The 26,478-nt window shown below is 37.0% G+C and overlaps 1 protein-coding gene across 3 annotated transcripts in view; it reads right to left on the bottom strand.

Annotated features, from left to right (window-relative positions):
* The window catches only part of SLC2A9 (solute carrier family 2 member 9), a 3,818,728-nt gene that overhangs the window by 1,307,132 nt on the left and 2,485,118 nt on the right, over positions 1-26,478 (bottom strand). For all 3 annotated transcript variants that reach the window (XM_044062595.1, XM_044062594.1, XM_044062593.1), the window contains exon 9: positions 3,340-3,450. In XM_044062595.1, the coding sequence (XP_043918530.1) occupies positions 3,340-3,450 (111 nt within the window). The remainder of the gene's footprint in view (positions 1-3,339; positions 3,451-26,478) is intronic.

Raw genomic sequence — 26,478 nt, 5'->3', positions numbered from 1 at the left:
AGACTTTGTACCCTTCATTAAAGGCATGTAAATACAAAACCTGCTATTCTATCAACTTTCTAAGTTTAGAAGAGCAATATTTTAAAAATGTCTCTATTTTTCGGCCTTCACAACCTACAGCTATATGCTTAATGGCAAAGGATACAACACAATGCAAATCATATATTTTGTAACAAGACATTAGGCTATTCTTAGCTTGTAAACCGAAATATTTTAGATCAGTCTAAGTGTCTTCTAGTCTAGCGTTACATTTGCCAGTGGTATAAAGCTAACTGTCTGTAATCTGCACACACACACACACACACACACACACACACACACACATATATATATATATATATATATATACACACACACACACACACACATATATATATATATATATATATATATATATATATATATATATATATGTATATACATATACATATATATACACACACACACACACACACACACACACACACACACATACACACACACACACACACACACAAATTCAAAAATTTTAAGATTCAAAAATATCTAGAATTATGTAGGCTTTAATTCAGGCAAAAGATCACAGACAAGAAACCAGTTTCTCAGCAGTGTCATCAATTTCATTTGATCTGCATCGTCATAATAGTCATTTGTGTACTGTGATATCAAATCATGTGGTTATCCACTTCTTGAATAAAGTAAAAGCAAATTTTTACAAAGTAAAACAACCACAATAAAACCCATCATATTCTTTATATAGGTGACATAATATAAGTGGCAGCAACTTGTGGCCTTAATCATATAACATCACAAATAGTTCTATGTAACAGAATTAATAATGTCTTTTTTACACTGATTTCAAATACATGGATTGAAACCCTTCTCTGCAAGCCTTTTATCAAGCACAGTAGTTTCCCTTAAAAAACATATCAATTGCTAAATTTGTGTTTCAGCCTTATATACTATGATTTTGTTAAATTAATATCTACATGTCAAGGGTGGCAACTACTGACCATTTTAAAGCAAACTGCAATTAAAAGGTTTCCTGTATAGAGAAGTTACAAAAGAGCTATCTATTGATTTACTTAGACTGACATCCACAAAATCCATATAATGTAAACTATATTTTACAGTAAAGTGAATGTTCTAAGTATTGCTATTCAAATAATTTACAAATTGATTTAATTGTTCTAAAGAGCCTTCTCCCTAGTGTCCAACAATTATTTAAGTAATGAACCAAACATATTACCTTGCTGTTCATATAACCATCTTTGTTTGCTGTAGCCCATAAAATTATCTGCTTATAGAGGTAAAAATTTTGCACCCATAGTTTTCCCTCTCAACTGCAAATAATACTCATCTCCATAATACAAGGCATTTATATTTGAAACACATTCTAGTAGTTGAAACCAAAATGTCCTCATCTGGGTATTGCACTTACTCTCTTTGTTTAATGACAAGGACATAGCCTCTATGCCTCATTCATGGGGTATAGTATACACAACAGTCACGGTTACTCTAAGTGCTATTAGTACTCTTGGAAGAATCACTAAGTCTAAGAAAGTCAGGTGTATCCTCTAATCTTGAGGGAATTAAATGTAGTAAAGGTTTTAGCACCTTTTCTAAGTATAGAGAATTCTGTAAGATAACTAATAGCAGACACTATTGAGCGACCAGGAGGATTAATTACAGATTTATTATCCTTAGGTTGTATGCATAAATTCTGTTATTCAGATGAATCTACTGTCAATTTTGACTTTAAGCTTGGATGAATAATCCTATTTTGCAACATCCAATTTAAATAATAATCAATGGTTAATTTAAAATCAATGGTGGGATCTAATCACATTTTTATATAAGATGATAGCCTGTATCCTGACTTCTCTGTCATAATCACAGTCCAGCACTAAAGTTACATACAACAGCTCTCAACTACAATGCAACTGATTTTATTTTTGGTCAGTTGTCAAAGAGATAATCAGGGTCAGCATTCAGCTCAAGGCCTTCATCAGTATTTCTGTCTTCTTTGTCCAAAATTATTTTGTCAAAATCCAACAACACAGGCACCTCCTGTATTTGTCAATGTAATGCTGATCTCCTTGTGTTAATTAAACTTTGCAAATTTTATAAAGCTCTATGTTCTTTAACAGTTAAATTATTGTTATATTTTCTATATATATCATCACCTTATACTTGTAACTGTTACATACCTCATTTTCAAATAACCTGACTACTTGGTGGTACAGAGGTTGAAAAATTAGATTTGTGAAACCTGTAATTTTCAGTAGTGTCATTACTTATTGTTTCACTATGTATATCATACCAGCATTTTAAAGGCAACATCCGTCTAAAGTTCGTGAAGTCAGATATCAAAGCAGATTGAGAAACATAGAAATATAGAACAAAATTCAAGGCTTTATTTATGACATTAAATTCACCTACAGTTAGTCTGATTTAAAACACTGTTGCTATTTGCTTGTGAAATAATAATCATTTAGGTATATTCTTTTGAAACACCACCAGGTTTTGCTGATCTAGATCTGTGTTTCCTGCCACTCCTTGTAAACAGAGAGCTAAACAATGTATTTGATTGTTTTACAGATGGGGAACCACAAACTGATTCCACATCAGCTTCACCAGCCAATGAGAAATAAGAATAGTATGAATCAGTGCTTGTGTCTGGAGAAACATGCAGATTCTTCAAAATGGAACTCCCTCTCTTCCATATAACTAAATTAACACTTATGGTTATCAACAGTTTGTGCAAAATGCATTGCTTTTTTATTTGTTTGCTAAGAACAGGCCTAACCTTTCACAAAGTCATTGACATCTCTTAAAAATTTCTTAACCTTCCTCATTTCATAGATTCACCCTCTACATTTTTAATATTCTGAATGTCCCATGAAATGCTTTGCTACAGCAGCAAATTTCTGTAACAAAGCTTGAACTCACATAATTGTATTTCATAAAGAGAAATAAATAGTTCTGGAAACAATTTCATAGCTGTTTTCTGTACATAACACCAGCTGGTAAATGAACGTCTTAGCATTAGTTTCAAGTCTTGGTTCAATATACACTCAAAGACCATGAAGAGGAATGTAATATTGTACGTAGGCTCTCGATAATCTGACATGCCATGAAGAAAGACTTGTAGTAATAGTGTACTACAGCATAAAAAGTGAAAGATGTAAAGTTAATCCATTTACTTTCTTTCATCCATCCTTATTATAGATAACTAAATCTATGATGAATCATCTCTCTTTAACAAACACGTAACATATTATAGTTTGTTTTTCTCTGAGATAACATTATTCTTCTTGCTATTATTTTTACAGGAAGAAAATGAAGTGCAGTACTTACAGAAATAACAGCAGCCACAATTTCTATTCCACCTGTACTTAACGTGATATATGGGATTGTTTCTTTCTTAAAACCAACTTCTGTGAAAATGCTATTAGTGTAAAACCAGATCTGCAAATGAAAATACATCAGATTGAAAAAAAAACTATATTTGCAGGGTATCAACATTCTCAGTACTATATGACATAATTACTATATCATGAATGAAGAATTTAAATAAGAAACAGTTTAAAATGTTATCAGTAACTTATTAAAAATTATGTATTGATGCCACTAGAGCAGGATTTGGAAAATTTGTCTCTGCCAATGCTAAGTTCTCAGTGCAGAGGAATTAGCAAGATGCAGATTCTGATTTAGAGATATGGTAAGACTGAGCACAGAAACAACTCATTAATTACTCATTACCATGTCTCTGAATTGATCATTGCACCACAGACCTGACCATGCTAGTGTTTGCCCTAACAGCCCATTTATGTCTCCACCCAAACCTCCACACAAACATGCACACATTCATGCATGCACGCTCACACATGCACACATACACATACACACACACACACACACACACACACACACACACACACACACACACACACACACACACACACACACACACACACACATATCCACTCTTGACTCATAATGCTCTGCCTACTATATAACTATACTGGGAACAACCAAGCAGATACATGCGCACACGCACATATGCAAATGCAAACGCACACATACACACACACACACACACACACACACACACACACACACACACACACACACACACACACACACACACACACACACACACACACACACACACACACACACACATGCACATGCATGCATACACACATCTTGTCTTAGCATCCATTACCTAACTCCTCATCTTCGTTATCAACCCTCTTTTTCAAATTTTTTACAAGGGTTGGGAGGAGTAAACCTTCAACATATCTCTCCCTCTCTCTCTTTCTCAGTTCAGTTCCTCTGTGCTACCTTCTTTGACAGTTGTGCCTGACTATCTCAGGTCTTCTCTCACAAAATCCATCCATCTCTTTGCTGAAAGCCTTCTTCTCCTCCTCTTGCATTCTTCCTGTCTGCCTCACTGCCCCAGATCATCTTCACCAGATTGTCTTCTGATTTTTTGCACATGTGCCTAAACCACTGTAATCTGTTCTCTTTGACTTTCTCTGAAATCGGAGGTACTTGGGCTCATTTTTTTGTCTGTCCTACAGTGTGCATCCCACCACCTGACTTGGGCAGTTCATCTCCATCAAGTCTAGCTCCCTGAACTGCTCTGCCTTCCCTAACCACGTTTCTGTACTACAGTAGTACTAGTCACACCACTGTTTTGTACACCATGCTTTTCAGCTTCTTTTGCATTCTTTTGTCACACATTACCCCTAAGAATCTGTGTCACTTGGCTGCAGCCCCTCTGATTCTAGCTTTGACCTCCTCCCCTAGATTTCCCTTCTCCTCAACCACCCCTCCCAGATACTTGAAACTGTTAAAACTGTTTCACTATTTTCCCTTCTATTTCAATTTTCACTTTCTTCTGATTTCCCTCATTTGCTGCCATTACAACCATCTTATCTGTACTCAGTTTCATCCTGTGTGCCTTCAGTTTTGCATCCCATTCCCAAGCATTTGTTGAAAATCTTGTTCATAGTCTACCTTTAATGCTACATCAACTGCATACAAAAACTTTGTTGATTTTTCGCCTCTGACCTGTTTGCTAATGTAGTCCAACAGTCTCAATAGAAGTGGGCTCAGAGATGAACTCTGATATGTACCCACTCCCACTGGGAACCCCTCTGAGAGTCCAAATACATTTTGTAATTGTATCATTGGGTCATTGTACATAGCCTGCACTAATTGCAACAATGTTGTTTTGGGTATGAACCATGACAGGACTGTACAAATCAGTTTTCTTTAGACCGACTGAAGTCCCTATCACTATAGGTTCATAGATTAGTAGTAGGCTGACTGCTCTTGCGAGTCATTTTAAGCCTAGCCAATTATCCCTTGTGAGACTCAAACCCTGCACCTTGTGTTTGTAAGGCAAACACCTTAACCATTAGGCCACCCTCCTAACCCCAACTACTCAGCATTGTATAGACTTCTTAGTGGAGACTTATGCCTGGCTTACAGAGCAATCTCCGAAGCAAACCTAATGAAACTGTTGTGCATCCATAAATCAAACAGGACTAGAGCTACCCATTCCAGGGACCTAAACATGGCCTGGAACTTAAAAAGGACATGCTGGAGGGGCAGATTTGTCACCCAGCCACTACTGCATCTTGGGAATAAGCTGCCAATTCATGTGAAGCAGAGCACCTCTATGACACTGTTCAAAAGGAAGCTAGATGAGTGGATGGGGCACTGTAAATTGTTACAGGGACAGCACCCACAAACCTCCTGGACATGGGCAGTCAATCAATACCTCCTGGGTATTGACTAGACACTCTTATCTTCCATCCTCATACTACCTATTCATACCGCTCATCTTCCATTCTTATACTATGTATTCATACTGCTCATCTTCCATCCTTATACTACCTATTCATACTGCTCATCTTCCATTCTCATACTACGTATTCATACTGCTCATCTTCCATCCTTATACTACATATTCATACTGCTCATCTTCCATCCTTATACTATGTATTCATACTGCTCATCTTCCATCTTTATACTACCTATTCATACTGCTCATCTTCCATCCTTATACTACCTATTCATACTGCTCATCTTCCATCCTTATACTACGTATTCATACTGCTCATCTTCCATTCTTATACTATGTATTCACACTGCTCATCTTCCATCTTTACACTACCTATTCATACTGCTCATCTTCCATCCATATATTACCTATTCATACTGCTCATCTTCCATCCTTATGCTACCTATTTATACTGCTCAACTTCCATCCTTATACTATGTATTCATATAGCACATCTCCTTGCCACCAGACTGCAGTGTGTAACACTCACATGCACTGTTAGTGCTTTTGGATACCGAGCATGCAGTGCGCCTGCATTTTTTCAAATGCAGATTTAATTCTATGGTCAGATTCACTGACTAAAGTACATTGCGTCTAGTCTCTAGATTCCAGTGATGCAATCTGCACAGTGCAATTAGCATCCCATGTACAGTAATGTTGTAATTTATTGTAATCATGTTACCAAGGACAGATAATCACAGTGCTATCATCAGTATAATTAGTTCCACTGAAGTTCCTTCACGATTATTCTGGATGAATGACTTTAAAAAAAATACCATGGTTCTATGATAATACTTTGCAATTTATGCAGCAGCTAGACATAGAAGTAGCAACTGAGGTGACTATACACACACACATACACACACACACACACACACACACACACACACACACACACACACACACACACACACACACATATCAAATATATCTAAAAATGTTCAAATGATGCTGTAATTGCCACAAATCACTTCAAGACATTTAGTTCTGTAATATATATGTGTCTCTGTTTCTAAAATCTGACACAGCATGTACAGATCAATGCTGTCAACGTCTTTCTTGCAATTTGTCTCTATGAGAATAACTAGCAATAACACTGGAAAGCAGAGTGGAAATAATAGTGGAGCCCATGGGCCTTGTGTTTTTAACTCTTTGTTCCTGGTTTTCCCTAATTTCTGTAAATTCTTTGCCTAATGGGACATGCAGATTTGGCTTTTGCTGTTTCTTTTAGCAGTGTGTTTCATTTTCTTTCAGTAGTAATCCATGAAAACATGTAGAGGTTTCATTTATAGTACAGATTTTGTTGCAGAGTAACTCTAGTCTTCTCAGAAGAATATATTATTGGATGACATGTCTATAAGATGTTATCCGCATGCGTCTTCAAAGGGCTTGGTTTGCCAGTCTTCACTGTAAAAGAATATGGAAACAATTTCCAGTATCTTATTTTCTGTACATGTAGAACATTTAGCATGAAGGATAAGGTGCCAGGAACACCAGTGGTCTTAATTAAAACAAATAATAGAACATTTCATTAAGTAAACTGCAGAAGGGACAATTTTCTCTTCTTAAATGTTGAAGAAAATCCCTCACACACTATGATTACCACTAGCATTTCTTCTCATGTCTGCTATATCATTACTCCTTGCAATTGGTGCTTAAGTGGCTGTATACATTATGCATTTCAGTGTCTGTTTTACTGTCTTCCTGATAAATAAATACTGTTGCAGAACTGCATTCTAACTCCACAAAAGAGCTACTGTCTCAAAAATAAATTCTGCTTCATCAGTGTTTCCCAAGGTCACTCTTTCATCCATCTCACACTCTCTCTTTCAATGTCCACTGCCCATCCGCTTTGTATAACTAAATATTAGTGCTGAGTTTACTATCTTAAAATGTATATGCTTTCAGAAAGTGTAAAATCTGATGATGACCAAAAGTAAGCTTTAAAAGGAAAGTCTTCAAGGCATACAAATGTTAAGTATGTGCTGCAAAATGAAGTAATACAAAACCTTACATCATACGCAAAAGATTACTAAATTTCAGCTTTACTGTCCTAGAAATATAACAGTAAGTTGTGTCACATCTACCCAAAGATAAAAAGCTACATTGCTAATTTTAAATACCACTGTTAATTTCTGTATCCACCAAGAGACCTTAATTTACAGGAGTCCTGATCTGAGTCATTTATAGTTTTCTTACAAAACTAATTAGGTTTTTACCAGAAGACTCACACTATACACAAATACCTAAACTGGAATGTGCTTTACATCTAATTAATCTTGAACTGCTCCTGTAATATGCACCTTTTCAATGAACATTACAAATGATATAAATTACAAATGATATAATATTTTATTAATTTTGCACCAGAAAAGCAACACCAATGCCTCAGTTTAACAGAATGTGTATATATACAGTTACAAACACACATACACACACATGCACCTACCATGCACAAGCATGTATTCACACACACACATGCATGTAAATATTCATATACAAACACACACACACATACACACACACACACACACACACACACACACACACACACACACACACACACACACACACACACACTTCCTGTTACTCTAAAGCCACCCTACTGGTCGCATCCTCACTTTTTTAACATATGAACCTATGAACATCCTACAAACATGCGCGCGCACACACACACACACACACACACACACACACACACACACACACACACACACACCATAATGATTGTAATCCTTAAAAGTGCAAACTCAGGCTCTTCCACCTCACACTGTTCTACACCCAGAAAATGGGTTCACTTTATAATTTCGAAATACTGAAATCCCGAATTTCAGTATCCCGAAATTATAACTTTGAACCCTTAAAATCATGAAAGTACATAATCACGAATCCGAATATTTCTAATTCACGGTTATGGCTTTATGGTACATTACGTGCGGTGTTGTGAGTGGATGGGGGGTTCAGGGGGGCTTGCTCTCCTGCTTATATGTTGTGCAGGTTTGTTTGTTGGTGGTTTTGTGTGTGCTTTGCTTGTTGTGGTGTGGGTTGGATGATGTATGTGTTTTGTGGTGTAGGGTGTGTTTCTGTTCGTGATTATGTGTTTCATGATTTTGTAGTTTCAGGATTTGGGCCGTTTGACTTTATGGTTTCGAAACACTGAAATTCAGGATTTCAGTATTTCGAGAATATAAAGTGAACCCCCAGAAGACACATTACCATTCTCAGTGAAAATGACCAGCCTTCACAAAATGATTTCCTATTCTTTTTAACTTAACCCCCCACACATATAATCTACATACTATTCTCTTAAATCTCAGTTTCACCACCTAGTTGAAAAATTAGCTTGCAAAAGCTTCACAGACAGCAATGTATGAACTTTGAACCCCAATGACAAACTGACAAATGCAAGTCTTGTGAATATTGTTTGTCTGCTTTATTTTTTTTTTCATATGACTGTCATGGCATCACACAAAAGTATAATGTGACTTCTGCATATGTAAGTAAGGAGCAAGACCTAAAGCCAAGTGTACTTCCATATCTTATCATGTGATTGACATATAGCCAGATTAATGCAATTGTAAAGCAGATGTGTCACAAACTGTTAAATGCTTTCTACATTGTGTTATTGCCATATGATAGCAAAGGTACTGCTACACTGTTGTATTTAAGTAACAGAGAAGTTTAAAGAAATTTCATTTAAATATTTATTATTCATGTTTTTGAAAAGCACCTCTGTGAATACTTTGAACTGTCAGCTGTTTTGTTTAAAGGAACATGCTTCCAATGTGTGCAGAATTTGTGTCAACAAAGTCATTTAGATGAACTCACACAAAGTTGCCCAAATACCCCATAGTATAAAAAAGCAACAAAAATAAATAAATAAATAAACAAATAAAAGAACACTGAAGGAAAAACTCAGTTTAACACCTTCTTCTTTATTAAACAAAACATCTTTAGAATAAAAGACTGTTACAACTAGGTTCACATTTAAAAATCACAAGCGTATAATATGCTGAACATTACTGTAATTGAAAGTGACAATGCCCAAATTCTGTGTTCAGTCATATAAGAACAAATATTACTTAAAATATGTGTTTAAAGCAGAGCTTTAATGCTAAAACAATCAAGTCCTGGTATGTTGGTAACCTCTAACCTTATGTGACAAAACAGCTTTGTATTCTAACAGACTTTTACTATCACTATCTCTTCCATTATCCCCCCCCCATATCCAAAACACAAAAATAAAATCTTTTAAAACTGCCTCTACAATGAAATGTCTAAATAAAGCATTTGCATTAGATTTGTTCTTAACAGCATATTATTTTTCATGCATTCCTAATGCAAACTTTCTTATATTTTCTTCCACTGCAAAAGTCGGTATATGTATTACATATAGCAACATATACTATAGCTTGGGAGTTGCTATTAAAGCAGCCCCTAGCAACAAAACATTGGCTCACTTGTTAGAAATCAGTCATAGGATGTTTCCACATACACTTTTATATATATATATATATATATATATATACAAATTTTGCAAAACTACACATGGAAAGCTACCCAATTCCCTGTTCAATCGCATTATCCCATGTTTGGAATTACTGCTCTGTCCAAATACATCCTAACATTTTGACAATAAACACTGAGCTAGATGTACAGGTTTAGGTCAACCACAATTTATTTACTTATTTATTGTATTACTGGCATTTGGTTACAGGGAAAGTCTGACTGGGTAGAAGGCCATTTTCAGTAGAGGCCCGGCGAGAAACACTCCAAATTATTACAAAACATTTTAAGAACTATAATTTTACAATCTTCAAACATAAAACAAAAACATCTGCAGTTTAAATAACTGTAGCAAACTGGACATAATATAAAAACATTGATTAAGAATTGATACATTGTATAGGTTTGTTCCCTGGTAAAATCAGACCACAAAATTCTCTCCTTTGAAGTAAAAAAAAAACTGGACCCTCGGCTAATCCTAGAATATTCAGGAACTATTCTAAGGCTAACCTCCTGCTATTAAGTGAGAAACTGGAAAAATTTCAAGCCACCATAAACCCTCAGAACACTGCTGCCTATGCAGAACTGTTAACAGAAACCATGCACAAGCATATTAATGGCTGCATAGAGGCAGCTGTACCCACTAGGAAGAAGCACAGAACTAACTCAAAAAACAAGCCACCCCAGTGGAATCACAAAATAAATTGGATGTATAACAGAAGGAAGAAAATCATGGGAAACATTAGGAGGTGCAGATCCATCAGGATAAAAGCAATCTCATCAAACTAAACAAACATCTCAGAGGACAAATAAAGTCTGTCAAAGCCAAATTTGAGGTGAATCCAGCCTCCCAGGCCAAGAGAAAGGTATTCTTTAGCTATGTCCCCAACCTCAAAGGCAATACACAATTGTGTGCAGAGCTAATTGTAAATGGAGCCACCTATACTGAGCCAGAAGATATAGCAAACCTACTGGCCTATAAATTCAGCTCCAACTTTACCCCTATCTCCCCCTCAACCTTCCCTCAGAAATTATCAAATATCAAACTTCCCCTTGACTTACGTTCAATCTCCCACACCTCACACTTTAAAAATGAACTAAAAGCTTATTTTCTCAATTCCAGAACCTGCCCTTGCCATGACCCTATCTAGTCTTCCTTCCCTTTATGTACCCTCAAAAGGACCATACTTAGTACCTCATTACACCTCTCTCACCAATGTGTCTACTATGCATTTGCACAATTTTATACAAACAAAAAATGTTTATTGTTGACCTATTGAACTATATCAATGTAAAACTGTTACTTAGCTTCTTTTTAATGCAACTTTAACTTTATGCATGTAACCCAACATATGGGAATCATTTTGCTATAACTGCTATTATATCAATATTGTTTAAAATTGTACTTGTTTTAAAATGTATTACTGCAGCTTTTCTCCTCGGGTCTCCACTGAAAATGGGCCACAAGCCCAGTTGGACAAACCCAGTTAACAAATGTCAATAAATAAATAAATAAATATATAACTCCCCCTACTATCACTAGGGAACAGGTTCTAAATGTTCTCTCTAAGACCAAGAACACCGAATCAATGGCCCTAGACAATATCCCAAGATGCCTTCTAAACACCATGAAACATGATCTAGCAGGGCTTGTGGAATTACTGTTTAACTGTAGCCTATAAACAGGCTTCATGCCTCATGAATGGAGAAATTCAACATTTATCCCTCTGGAGAGAGGTGGGCCACCTACAGACCCTGGAAACTATAGACCCATAAGTCTCACCAGTCTTATATGTAAAAACATGGAAAGAATTATCATGTAGATGATCAACAGGGATATAGTAAATCTCCATATACTGGACCCAACCCAGTTTGGTTTTGTCAAGGGCAGATCATGCCTACTCAACCTGCTGGACTTCTTTGAAATGGTCACCAAAGCAATGGATGAGGGCAAAATTGTTCACATTGCCTACCTTGACCTACCAAGGCATTTGACACAATACCCCACTCGGGCATTGTTGACAAACTCAAGAGGTTAGGCACAAACCCATATGTCACTTGGTGGACAGCCAACTGGCACATAGACAGGACCCAGGAAGTTAGAATTGAGGATTCCACCTCTACAAAGAGGCCATTCACAAGTGGTGTCCCTCAGGGATGAGCCTTTGGAGCGCTCCTTTTTGGTTTTTACTTATCAGAAGTCAAGGCAAATGTCAGTCATCTCTGGCTGACTAAATTTGTAGATGATTGGAAATTAGGAGCTGTCACTGAATCTCACATTGACACAAATGTTCTCCAGGAGGGGCTGACACTAACAACTGGTGTCAGAGCCATGGTCTAAAACTAAAAGCCAAGAAATGCATAATACTATCCTTTGGGAAGTCATCCATTCCTGGTAACTATCATATTGACAGCACAGCCCTTAGAATTGACCCAGTAGTCAGGGACGTAGGGACACACATTGATAGTACTCTAGCCTTTGACCATCACATGTCTACAGTGGTGAGGAAATCATTCCATGTTGCACAATTTATAAACAAAGGTATGGCATCTAAGTCCAAGGAAGTCATTGTTTCAGTATATTTGGCATTGATCAGACCTATCATTGAGTACAATGCCCCCTTTGGTAGGTACATAACCAGGCACATCCAACAAATGGAAAGTCCACAGAGATTCCTCACTAAAAGAATACAGGGCATAAGTAAAATGTGCTATGCAGACCGCTTCAAGGCCCTCTCCCTATATTCCATCTCCTACAGGTTTTTGAGGGGAGATCTATGCCTTACATACAGGGCATTGTCAGACCCCATTCTGATGGATCTCCTACATATCCACAAAACAAACAGTACCAGAATTACCCATTCTAAAGACTTAAACATTGCCTGTGATATAAGTAGGACCTGCTGAAGAAATAGTTATGTATCCCAGAGACTACCCCATCTATGGAACAGGCTCCCCATCCATGTGAAGCAGAGATCCTCCCTAACCCAATTCAAGTGCAACTTGGACAATTGGATGGGAAACCAGAAATTCATCCCTGGTTTTGGCACCTATGTCTCTAATGGACACAGGTAACCTGTAAATGGTTAATCTCTCAGGCCCATGCTTACACTTATCAAGCGTATCAAAACTTGTCAAAGGTTTGGGATGCATGGTTAGGCTTAAAAAGGACCCTGTGGTCATTAACCTAGTAAACACCTATGAACCTATGGACCTATGACAATTATTTAATATCTGGAGAAATTTTAGATAGTTTGTAGCAAAATTAAAGGTAAGTCAGTCTAATACAAATAGGAATTGCAATATGAAGTAAGAAAAAAACAGGGTTATTCTATATTTATAGAGAAAGTAAGGGAAGAAAATTAGATAGCAGAAAGGAAGGAAGTGAAGAAGGGAGAGTAAGGAAGTATGAGGAATGAAAAGGTACTTGTTCACATTTAGGGATATAGTTTATCCAGGTTTTGAGCAAGAATAGAGCCAGATTTTACATAGGAAGTCTTTTAGAGTGGTTTTGAAACATGAGAAGGAGGGTATAGACTTCACAGATACAGGTAAGGAGTCCCAGGCCTTAGCAACCTTGTAAGAGTACAGTCAGTGTCCAGCAGATTTGATAGGTTTGCAATCAAACAAGTTTTTGGCCACTGTATTGCAAACCTGACTGGGAACATAGTTGTGTAGAATGTTTTTGAGTGCTGGACAAGCAGATGGATGCTGGATACTTTTTTAAGTGTTGAGAAGTTGTGTATATGTTATTGATGTTAGATGATGTGGCAGTTCTAACCAATTTAGGCTTTTCAGTGCTGTACAGTGGTGGGTTCATTAAGGAGTATGTGCTGCAAATTTAGCATCATTATAGCATCGTTCAAGTTTAAATTTTTGTGAAGCCCAGATGTTAGTAAGAACGGGATTGCCGTATATAAGAGTTGAAGGAGATAAATAGTGGCAAGTGTGTTTTTAGCTGTGTCATTGAGAAACTGTTTGGCTCTGTAAAGCATCCCTAGTCTTTTATCAGTTTTTCTTATGCAATTTTGTACATGCAGGTCGAGTATAATATTATCATCCACTATTAACCCAAATAGTTTGCTATGAGAAGTAACATCTATGGTTGTATTATCAAGAGAAAGATTTTGTTTTTTTCATGTAAGATGGATTTGGGGAAAAAAGTATTTTTTTTTCCTTTTTGGATTGAGCATTAGTTGTGAGTTATGAAGCCATGTTTCGGTGGCTGTTAAAGCTTCATGAGTAATTTTGTGGAGGTGTACCATGTTGTCAGATGTGAAATGAGAGTAGAATCATCTCCATATTTCATTAGGGCGGCCTGTTATGTGGAAGTATAGAGGGAGTTAGTGAAAATGTTAAAGAGGAGGAGACCAAGAATAGAGCCTTGTGGTGCACTGGTGGTGACTGGAAAGTAAGGACAGAGCGTGCAGTGTCATTTTACAGATACCTATTGGACTTGTAGCTTTTGAGCCACAGAAGGGTGAGCTTAGACAGACCTAGTGAGGACATTTGAAGTAGAATTTTGCTGTGACAAACTGTGTCCAAGCTTTAGACAAGTATAGTAATAAAGAAATGACTAGTTTGCCGTTATCTCTGGCTTTATTGACAGTATCTGTATAGCTCAGAAAGGCACTGCTAGAACTATAGGAAGGATGGAAGCCATGTTGTGTAGGAGCTGGGAGTTCTTCATGCAGAAGATAGTCTAACAATTGTTATTGAATACATTTTCTAGTATTTTGTTGGGGGATAAGATTGCTATAGGTCTAAAGTTATTAAGTGCATGTTGAATTTCCTCCTTTGTGCAGACAGATAATGACTTTTTCCAGAGAGACGGACATAAGATTCCTGGACTGACCTATTTACAAGAATTGAGACAGGATAGGCAATACTACTGGCTGTTATTTTTAGGTACTCACTTGGAAGGTCATCATTTGAAGAACAGCATGGTTTAAGTTTAAGAGTAGTTTTATGTAGGATATGGGCAGAGGTTTGAAGGTGAAAGTGCATGTGGTGATATGTGGCTGTTAGGCAGGATTGGGATTAGATGTTGAGGAATCCTTGATTAGAGATGCTATACTATCTATAAAATAAGAAATGAACTCTATTGCAGTTTCGAGTGTTGAGTTATCAGGAGATGGGTTTGGGTTGAATTTTTGGCTAGGATGTAAGATTTCTTTAATGGATGTCCACATTTTTTAGAGTCATGTTTAGTATTATTCTGAAAGTTATTATACTATAGTTTTTATCTTCATTTATTTACTTTTAAGTATGATTGTGAAGCATTCTGAAGTTTTCAAGATCTTGAGGTGTTTTATACTTTTGCCATTCTTTCCATGCTTTTTCTACTCTTTTTGGATAGCCAAATTGCATAATTTGCTTTTAGTCTCTTCCTTGTAGGAGGCGCAAGGCTATTTAGGATATTTAAAAAAGTTGTACTGAATTCAATTACAGCATCATCTAAGGGAAGGTTTTTAGGAACCTCAGCTCAGTTTACAAATGAAAGCAATCAGTTTATAGCCAGAACAAAACAATTAATGAAGAGGTGCAAGTAAAACAAGTTGCCTGTCATTTCCTGAGACTAAATAACTGGCATATGCAGTATAGTCTACTGGTCAAACACAAGGGGAACAGTGGCCAACTTAGTAAGAGGTCCTTAGAGTGCACTGACGATTTCAGAGAGACTTTCAGTCATAGAGCAGGCATGTTGGGAGGGTGGCCTAATGGTTAAGGTGTTTGCCTTACAAACACAAGGTGCAGGGTTTGAGTCTCTCAAGGGATAAGCAGTTAGCCTAGTACTAATCTATGATCTATGATCTATGTATTTAACTGATTAAGGTTAATACACACCAAGGTTCCCAAGGTTCTTCATGATAAATATGCTTACATTAAACATTGACAAAATTTTCAGTAAACTTGTAGGTGCAGGTGTAGGGCCTTGTGGCAGATCTCCTGCAATATCGAGGTCAGATGTAGTGACTGCAGGCTATTAAACACTGACAAAATTATCAGTAACCTTGTAGGTGTAGGGCCTTGTGGCAAAGCCCCTGCAATATCGAGGTCAGATGTAGTGGCCACAGGCTATTAAACAATGACAAAATTCTCAGTAAACTTGTAGATGTAGGTTTAGGGCATTGTGGTAGAGGTCCTGCAATGTTGAGGTCAGATGTAATGACCACAGGCTATTAAAACTGACAAAATTCTCAGTAAACTCGGAGGTGTATGTGTCAGGCCTTATGGCAGAACTCCTGCAATAATGAGGTCAGATGTAGTGACCACAGATTAAACAATGACAAAATTCTCAGCAAACTTGTAGATGTAGGTTTAGGGCCTTGTGGCAGAGCTCCTGCAATATCGAGGTCAGATGTAGAGACCACAGGATCTGGTCTATGAAGGAAGACAGTGATTTGTAACTATACAGTTATTAGAAATGATGCCTTAAATGAACTTAGCATCTGCACTATATGCAACAAAACATCACATTTTTTAAATATGCTCTTTTCAATATTATCATCACTGTACATTTGCATGAGTAGAATTGGTTTGTATTGTGTGCTTCTAGTAGCCTTCACATACTCAGAATTAGAGGTTATTAAATTCTCAACGTAGCCTGTAGCTAAGACCATACTATCAGCTCAGGCAATTCACTTCAGAACACCTCATCAGCTGTAATCAACCTGGGCAGCCTTACTGCTTATCCTTTTACAATGCCTTAATGATTCCCAGAACTGTAATCAGAATATGTATTTGCCAAGGCAGATTGCTATAAATTTATGAATGCATAATTCCTGTGTTTCCATCACTAACAAATGTAAAAATAAGAAATACGTCTCTAATGCAGTAAAAGATGAAGTAATAGTGCATGTTCAGAGTTTTAAACCCAAGCTGTCAGTGTAAGACAGAAAAATGCAAGCACAAAACAGGCATCCAACACCAGGAGGTCGAAATATACTTTGCGAAAAATGGAATTAACAGCCCTTTAATCACATAAATGCACCACACAGTAAGGCGTTTTCATCCAGAATGGACTTCATCAGATGTTACAGAAAAATGTAAATTAGGGAGAAATATAGACAACAGGTATTTGTAAAGAATTAAGGAAGTAAAAATGAGGATAACTTGTGGTCTGAGGTACCGTTTGCAGAGGGAGAGAAACCTAGGAAAGAAAAGTAAGTGAGAGGGTAGTGCTCACACAGACAAGGGGAGAGCAACCTAGTGAAGAAAAGAAAACGTAAGGTACTGTATACCAACAGACAAGATAATCTTCAACACAGCCCTAATTATATTCCTATAAGCCTAATATAGGAAACCTTAACAGAAGAAAGAAATTTCTCTACATCATGTTGATAAAGAAAAAGAAAACATAAGAAAGGGATAGCAACTCATACTAAAGACTGCTGCGAGTGCAGCTAGACAACACGAAAAAAACCTCTGCAAACAACCTGAGACACTGCTCACAAGGCACACCAACTTTTATTATCTCTAGAACCAAACTCCACAGCACTGCACATCTTTTATCCTTCTCAGGTATTAACTCTTTGGTAAGATCTCCCATTGACATTAAGGAAATCAACAGTTTTCCAAATTCAGAATGCAGCTCAGAAAGCACTTCATCCAAACCAAATTCTCCTGTTTCAACACAGGACATATCAAGTAACCTCTCTCTTTTCTGAGTCTCTTCTCCTGTCTCAATAAATCACTGAAGACTGACCCACTTTAGAAACTAATGTATGTTGTACATTACAGTCTGCTTGATAGTACACGGCACTGTGCTCACTCACTAGAATGTATATACACAGTTTATTTTTTTGCTATATAATTAATCAGAACTACTCTGTTATTATGAAGTGTTTTGTATTTCACCCAGGCTGAGTATGAAATTGGACAATATTGCTCAATGCACTTCCCTGATAAACAAATACAAATAAATGAACTGCCTTTCTTTGGAGAAGCTTGACACTGAGGGCCCAGTACCTATACTAGTAAAAGAGGTTGTAGTGCCTTTTACCTAATGATAGACTGACAGTGAGGAAACTCCAGAGCTGACGGAGTTTCAGGCAAGCTGGACAAACTTTAAGCCAAGCTAGAAAAAAAAATAACTAGAGCTGTAATGGAAGAAGCTGACCAAAATGTTCCCACTTCTTGCCTATAATTTAAGTCACAGGATAACTTATTGTACAGAGTAAATACAGACAGACAGATAGGTAGTAGCACATCAACAATTAGTGCCAAAACCTTCTAGAAATCTAATGGTGATGTCGCCACCTAGTCATATACACCAGGAAAACACCTAGAAATGGACAAGACTAAAGCATGAATACCTAGCCAAGAAGAATAAAAAAAATTATCAAGAACTTATGTGCTGGATGCCCTGATGCCAAAAGATAGCCTCTCACCCAGGCCTCAATACTGGCGAATTCCAGCAATGGGTTTTAATACATTTTCATTATTCTGGATTATGCAACTAAGCGTCATGAAGTTGTTCTACTAATTAAGGCCAATATTAGATCTAAAGTTAGGGAGTTAATCTTACTGTTTTCCAGAGTAAGAATTCCTTAAGAATGCCCACTGAGCACGGGACTCTATTTACATACAGACTAATGTATCGACTGTGAAAGTGCTATAAGTTCAGGTAAGAAAAAAACGTGTACAGTCCCTAGACACATGGGTTAGGGTTGCATTGAAGCTAAACATGAAAATCCATTCTGAGAGAAGTTGTTGTTGGAAGACGGTAAAAAAACATGACTACTTAATATTCTTTCTCCTATATGCTATTAGTAAAGTACAAGTTGTATTAAAAAAGTTCAGCCCCTTTGTTATTATAAGGCGGACATGCTCATGAAATGTTATATACTGCCACAGAAACCTTTGAAGAAGGAAAAACAATAAAAAGTGTCATAGAACAATATACCAGTTTATAAACTATGCTGACATTAATAATGCCTATTATGTAGGAGCATATAAAAAGAGTACAAAAAGAACAGCATAACAGACATGCAAGGAAAAGGGAATTCAAAGATACAAGCCAGGTGTTAGCTTTGATAACTTTCACAGAAAACAACTTGTTTGGCTACATCACATTGTACATTTGAAAGAAAAGAAAAAAATGAAATGATGTAAACTATAAGGTTAAACAAACTGTTCAGAGAAGACCAAAACAAATAAATCATATTAATGTCCTGAAAACATGGAATGAAACACAAAGATCTGCAGTCAGTTTAGCAGCAGAAATTACAAGATCAAGTGAAAAAAAAATCTACGCATGAATTGTATACAGATGATACACTATATAGACCAAAGAAACAAAAAGTAGTATATCTTCTGGTAAAAAAAATATCGTTTTCATAGTTGCCTGGCAGAAAACATGCGATTCAACACCATACTAAGACTATTCCTGCTGGAAAGGTTAAAGGTTAAACCCTACAGAATACCAAATTCACAGTGCAAGGCTGTGCAAGAGAAATGTACAAAGAATGCTTAAGGTGGGTTGATTGATAGAGAAGTGCAGAAGTGTATGGAACACAACAGCAGTGGTAGTCCCAAAGCTTGATGGAACAATTTTAGGAAGCTGAACAGTATTACAAAATGCGACAACTACCCAAGGCCTATGGTTGATGAGCTAGTAGAAAAAAATGGGTAAATGGGTACACCAAGATTCTTGACCACATTAGATCAAACAAAGGGATCTTGGAAGGTCACTCTAATGGCTAATGCCAAAGAAAAGACAAATTTTTCACAGCAGTAGGCATATTACAATATGCTGTCCTTCCTTTTGGGCTACATGGTGCTCATATAATTTTTAACAGATTAATTAAGAGAGTACAAAAACCCGTGTCAAACATATTGCCACTTAATTAGACAATATAAATTAAAAAAAGCACAGAAACTTAACTTCCATCTATGTAAGGTACAGGATGTGTTAGACTTCAAGACAATCTAAAATAACAGTCAAAGCTCCCAAAAGCAAGTCAGGCATGAAAGATATACAATATTTAGGATATGCAATAAGAAGTGGAATTGTCAGGCCCCCTGAAAGAAAGGGTAGGAGGCTTATTCCAGGCACAAAGAAGCATGTAAAAGCATTCTTGGAGTTAGCTAGGTACTGTCAAAAACATGTACCCTATATCTTACATCTATAGTATGCCTTTTTAAGAGATTTGACAATGGGGAAGTTGCTCCTTAAAGTAAATGAACACTAGAAGCACATAATGCTTTTAATCATTTGAAGAAAATGCTGTGTTCAGAGGCTGCATTTGCCCCTCCCAAGTTTAAAAGGCCTTTCAATAGTGTATGCTGGTGTATCAGTGATAGGCCTAGGGTCAGTGTTGTCCCAGCCCTTTCATGGGGAAAAACATGCCATATATTTCTGAGCTAAAAATTGAGTAGGACAGAAACCAAATATTTCACTACTGAAAGTGAATGTCTGCAAGTGTATGTATTGCCTTTGTTAAAGTATTATATTCTTATCCAAGACTTTTCATTGATAAAGGGACCCCTGCATACAGCAGGATGAGAGTACATATCTACTTAGATGGGCAATTCCCTTTGATCCTTTTAAACTCATAGTGAAACACAGACCAGGCTCAAACCATAACAACTCAGATGACCTGTTTAAAGCTCACATACCTTCTATAGGGTCTGAAACTGAGGATTTCAAATTGGGAGTGGGGGGGATCTTTGTGCTCATCAGATGATGTTGTAAAATGAAAACAATATAAATAGTGCAAATAAAGGCTGCACGCAGAATTATTGCTCTAAAATAATGTAAATATGGTTTGCAAATACAGTACATAATACTGTTGCTTTAAATAGGCAATTACCATTGTGTATTACATAGCAAGGATTTCTGTATGGCTCAGTTAACAGAATTAGTTCTACAAATGAATGATGTACAAAAAGAGTTCTACAGTCCCACCAATTCAGAGTGAAGCTGGCTTCTTATTGAGGAGGATGGTATACCTGAAACTACAGTTTTGGATAGTGTGTTTCAGAAAAAAACAGGACAACATCCACAAAAGTAATCCAGACAGAGAAGAAATCTACCCAGAACCATATTTGTGCTCTGAACATTAATTCCTATTCCAGAAAGGAATTACTGGACTTTATATGAGATAGTGAAAAAACATAAGGTATTTTGTTTCTCAAACACCGAAGGAAAGAAATGTATGTGCACCAAAAACACACTGGTAACCAAAACACAGATGCAAAAGCAAAGTGTGAATGTAGCACCTCAACAGTCAGATATCCAATATAAATCCAAAGTCTATGGTGTGTTATGCATTTTTTATTCTGGCCAAGAATAAAAATACAATACAAAATACATACTGCTCAACCTGGTTGACTTCTTTGAGTCAGTCACCAGAGCTGTGGATGAGAGTAAGGCAGTTCATTCAGCCAACCTCAATCTGGTCAAGGCTTTTGATACCATTCCTCACTCAGGAATTATTTCTAAACTCACCAAACTAGGCATCAACCCCTATACTATTAGGAGGTTTGCAAGTTGGCTCACAAATAGAACCCACAGTGTGAAAGTAGTGGACTCCAAGTTAGACTGCCAACCAGTCACGAGTGGAGTTCCACAGGGATCGGTCCTGGGTCCTCTCATGTTTGGCATCTACTTTTCAGAAGTCCAGGCCAACACGGAGGGACTCTGGCTGACCAAGTTCACAGACGCCTGCAAGCTGAGAGCCATTATTAACTCCCCAAGTGATACAGACATCCTAAAGAAAGGCCTCACTGAGACCAATGACTGGTGCTGAAACCATTGCCTTAAGCTTAATGCCAGAAAATGCATCATCGTCCCCTTTGGGAAAAAACTCAGCTCCCACTAATTACCACATCAATGGGAGCCCAGTGAACATGGAAGGCATTTTAAGAGATCTGGGGACACAGGTTGACAGCAACCTCTCCGTCAACCACCACATTGCCACTATGGTCAGAAACTTCTTCTACGTGGCATATCACATCACCACGGGTTTTGCATCCAGGAAGAAAGAGCTCATCATTTCTCTCTACTCTTCCCTCATTAGACCAATCATAGAATATAATGCCCCATTTGGCATGTACCTCACTAGACACCTGCAACAGTTGGAGAGGCCACAAAAGTACCTCATGAAGAGGATCTTTGACCTTAAACACACATGTTCTACATGGACAGTCTCAAAAAACTCCAGCTATTTTCTGTCTCATATCATCTGCTAACAGGCGATCACTGCTTGACTTATTAAGCCATGTCTGACCCAGCTCTGTTAGAAATGCTACATCTAAAGAAATCCCAGTCCCTCCACACCACACACTCCAGAGACCTCAACCTCATTACCACAATCAACAGAACACGCTGGAGGGACAGGTTAATAACCCAGAGACTGCCCATGCTATGGAATAGATTTTGCATACATGTCAAGCAAAGCACCTCACTTGCCTTCAAGAGAAACCTTGATGAGTGAGTGGGAAATATAAAGTTCACCCTGGGGATCACTCTAGTGGCTCTACTTGATAGAGGCACTGGGAACTAACGTTGGGTGGCACAATGCCAGGGCACTTCTATGGGCTAGGCTTGCAAAGGCTCCAGGCCATTAGCCTAGTACACGCTTATGGACCTATGAATAAAAAAGTTAAGCACTTGCATCCTTTCTTTATAGACAAACATAAAGGACTTCAGTAGAACTGATGCTCAAGTCATGACATTGATCTAAATCTAGTTCTCATGTTGATATATGAACAAAATTAAAGTGATATTTGTAAAAAAAAATAATATTATATATTAAAATGGTCAACTTGATTCATGTGAACCATAGCCAGAAATCAAATGATTGTAATCATTTTGATTAATAATAACAAGAAAAAAATCTCTCTCCATAAAAAACTACAATAATAATTTTATGAAAAAAGTCTTTGCACATTTGAAGTGACAAAAGGTACAGTGGATATAAAGTGTACACACCCCTGTTAAAATGTCAGGTTTTTGTGATATACAAAAATGAGACCAGAATAAATCATTTCAAAACTTTTCCCACCTTTAATGTGACTATAACCTGTACAATTCAGTTGAGAAACAAATAAATCTACTAGGGAAAAAATATAAAAAATAAAAAAACATACAATAAGCTGGTTGCATAAGCGTGCACACCCTTAAACTAATTCTTTGTTGAAGCACCTTTTGATTTAATTACAACATTCAGCCTTCTTGGGTACACACCTGCCATCAATTAAAGCAACTGATTAACCCCAAATAAAGTTTAGCTGTCCTGCCTGCTACAGCAAAAGCCATGGTGCACAGAGAGCTTACAAAGCATCAAAGGGATCTCATTGTTGAAAAGTATCAGTCAGGAGAAGGGTACAAAAAAATTTTCACAGCATTGAATATACCATGGAACACAGTGAAGACAGTCATCAAAAAGTGGAGAAAATATGGGAGATCAGTGATGTTGCAAAGAACTGGGCATCTCTCCAAAAGTAATGAAAAAACAAGACAAAAACTAGTCAGGGAGGCTGCTAAGAGACCTATAGCAACACTAAATTTCTGGCAAGTACTGGTTGTGTACTACATATGATAACAATCTCCTGTATTCTCCATATATCGGGGCTATGGGATAGGGTTGCAAGATGGAAGTCTTTTCTTACACAGAAAAACATCCAGCTAAAATTTGCAAAACAATACATCAAGTCTCCAAAAAGCATGTGGAAAAATGTGTTATGGTCTGATGAGACCAAGGTTGAACTTTTTGGCCACAATTCCAAAAGGTACTTTTGGCACAAAAACAACTTTGCATCACCAAAAGAACACCATCCCCATGGTGAAGCATGGTAGTAGCAGTATCATGCTTTGGGGTTGCTTTTCTTCAGCTGGAACTGGGGCTTTAGTCAAGGTGGAGGGAATTATGAACAATTCCAAATACCAGTCACTTTTGGCCCATAACCTTCAGGTGTCTGCTAGAAAGCTGAAGCTGAACAGGAATTTCACCTTTCAACACAACAATGACCCCAAGCATACATCTAAATGAACAAAAGAATGGCTTCACTAGAACAAAATTAAAGTTTTGGAATGGCCCAGCCAGAGCCCAGACCTAAATCCAATAGAAAATATGTGGGATGACCTGAAGAGGGCTGGTCACAAGAGATGCCCTCGCAATCTGACAGATTTGCAGCGCTTTTGCAAGGAAGAGAGGGCATATATTGCCAAGTCAAGATGTGCCATGTTGATAGACTCCTACCCAAGAAGACTGACTGCTGTAATTAAATCAAAAAGGGATTCAAGAAAGTATTAGTTTAGGGGTGTGCACACTTATGCAACCAGCTTATTGTACACTTTTTATTTTTTATATTTTTTCCCCTAACAGATTTGTTTGTTTTTCAATTGAATTGTACAGATTATAGGTCACATTAAAGGTTGGAAAAGTTTTGAAATGATTTATTGTGGTCTCATTTTTTATATCACAAAAAACTGGCATTTTAACAGGCATGTGTACACTTTTTATATCCACTTTAATGTTTAAGTAAATACAGGTTATATAAAAATGCAAATATGAATGAACTCCTTAAAACCCATATGTATTATTATCATTATTATTAGTAATAGTAGCATATAAAAAATAAAATTAGGATAAAGCTTAGCTGCACATAGTTAAAGAATAAAACTGATAGAAACATTTTCATAAATACTATGTGTATTATTGAATTAAGTTTCAATTGCCACAACAACTAATAATACATTAAAGTTGTTTCCCAAGACCCCCGCCCCCCAGATTATGGTCAACCTTTTCCAAAATACCAAAAACAAATGAGTGGTTGTACAAGCCATTGTTAGTGCTGTTACTGGAAATGCCACTACAATGTTTATGGTGTTTATCTCACAGAGGCAAAGGACAGGATTTGATTTTATTCTTTGGCAAGTATGGCTAGGCTTAAAAGGTCCACAAGGGTCAATGGCCTAGTTATGAACCTATATATCCTTTTTTAACATTCTTTATCATCTTGATAGTTGTACAACCACTGGGATCATTTACATAGACAAGTGTGGGTCCAGTTCCTCATTTTATGATGGTAAGATGGAGGGAATGTTAAAAATTGTTACAACATTGATTTTATATTACACATCTGGCTGGAAAGGTGCTACACTGACATTCTGCTTGTGCATCTGTAGTTTGGTTACCAAGGTATTTTGTTTGTTTGTTTTTCAGTGGCTACATTACAGGAAGTTATTTCCTTTGGTGCACATATTTGTAAGAGAAGAGTCTGCATCAATGGCATTTGTTTGACTTTACTATCTTTCTATCTATCTGTGTATCTATCTATCTGTCTAGCTATCTACACATTAAGGCACAAGGGGAAGCACATGGTAATAATATTGTCATACCCCCAGGGGAATTGTAAAGGGTGATTGTGTTACAGTTCCTGGGCATGCAGTAATATTTGTGCCATGCACACCTCCAAGTGCCTTATTTTACTTATGAAATGGACCTCTCTTATTTGTCCAGTTTATATTTTATATTTAGTAGCTTATGTATAGTAATTATATGCTTTGTTTTACAATTTAAGATAAAATGTTCAACCACCCATTTTAATTGATTGGTGTGCACGGTTATAATTTTTTAACTGTATAGAGGGTCCCATCTGACATGCTATTGTGTACTGATGTGCAATTCTACTTATAAATGGGCAGCAACTCTACAAAACATATATGCTGGCAGGTGAATGAATCCAGCTGTGAAAAGTTAAGTATCACTATCACTGTGCTTCACAAACTTGCAAACTGTTTTCCAGATAAGACAACATCAAATGTATTCATATGAGTAGTGATACTGGTGACAACCTCATGAACTAAAACACAGATATAAAAGCAGCAATGTCCCCTGCCATTGTTATTAAATTGGTCCATCTGATGGGATGACTGCTACATCTAGAAAATATTCACAAGAGTAATCATTTTGGCAGCAACTTCCATGAAGTGAAAATTAACATGTATGTAAGCGTATGTAACATATATATAAGTACTATTTTAAATCATTTTAAGGGGGAAGTAATGGCTTGGAGTGTTAAAGGTGAAGAAATGTTATTCAGTAGTAGTGTGTGGGGTTGGGTTCTTGCTGTTCTAAAATGCACTTTTACAGCCCTGTTTATATTGTTTGCCATGAATA

The sequence above is a fragment of the Protopterus annectens genome, chromosome 2.part1, assembly GCF_019279795.1.
Source record: "Protopterus annectens isolate FY-2018-M chromosome 2.part1, PAN1.0, whole genome shotgun sequence".
In the NCBI taxonomy this organism is placed as follows: Eukaryota; Metazoa; Chordata; order Ceratodontiformes; family Protopteridae; genus Protopterus; species Protopterus annectens.
Note: the sequence above shows the minus strand (reverse complement) of the source record. Positions and strands in the feature narration are given on the sequence as shown.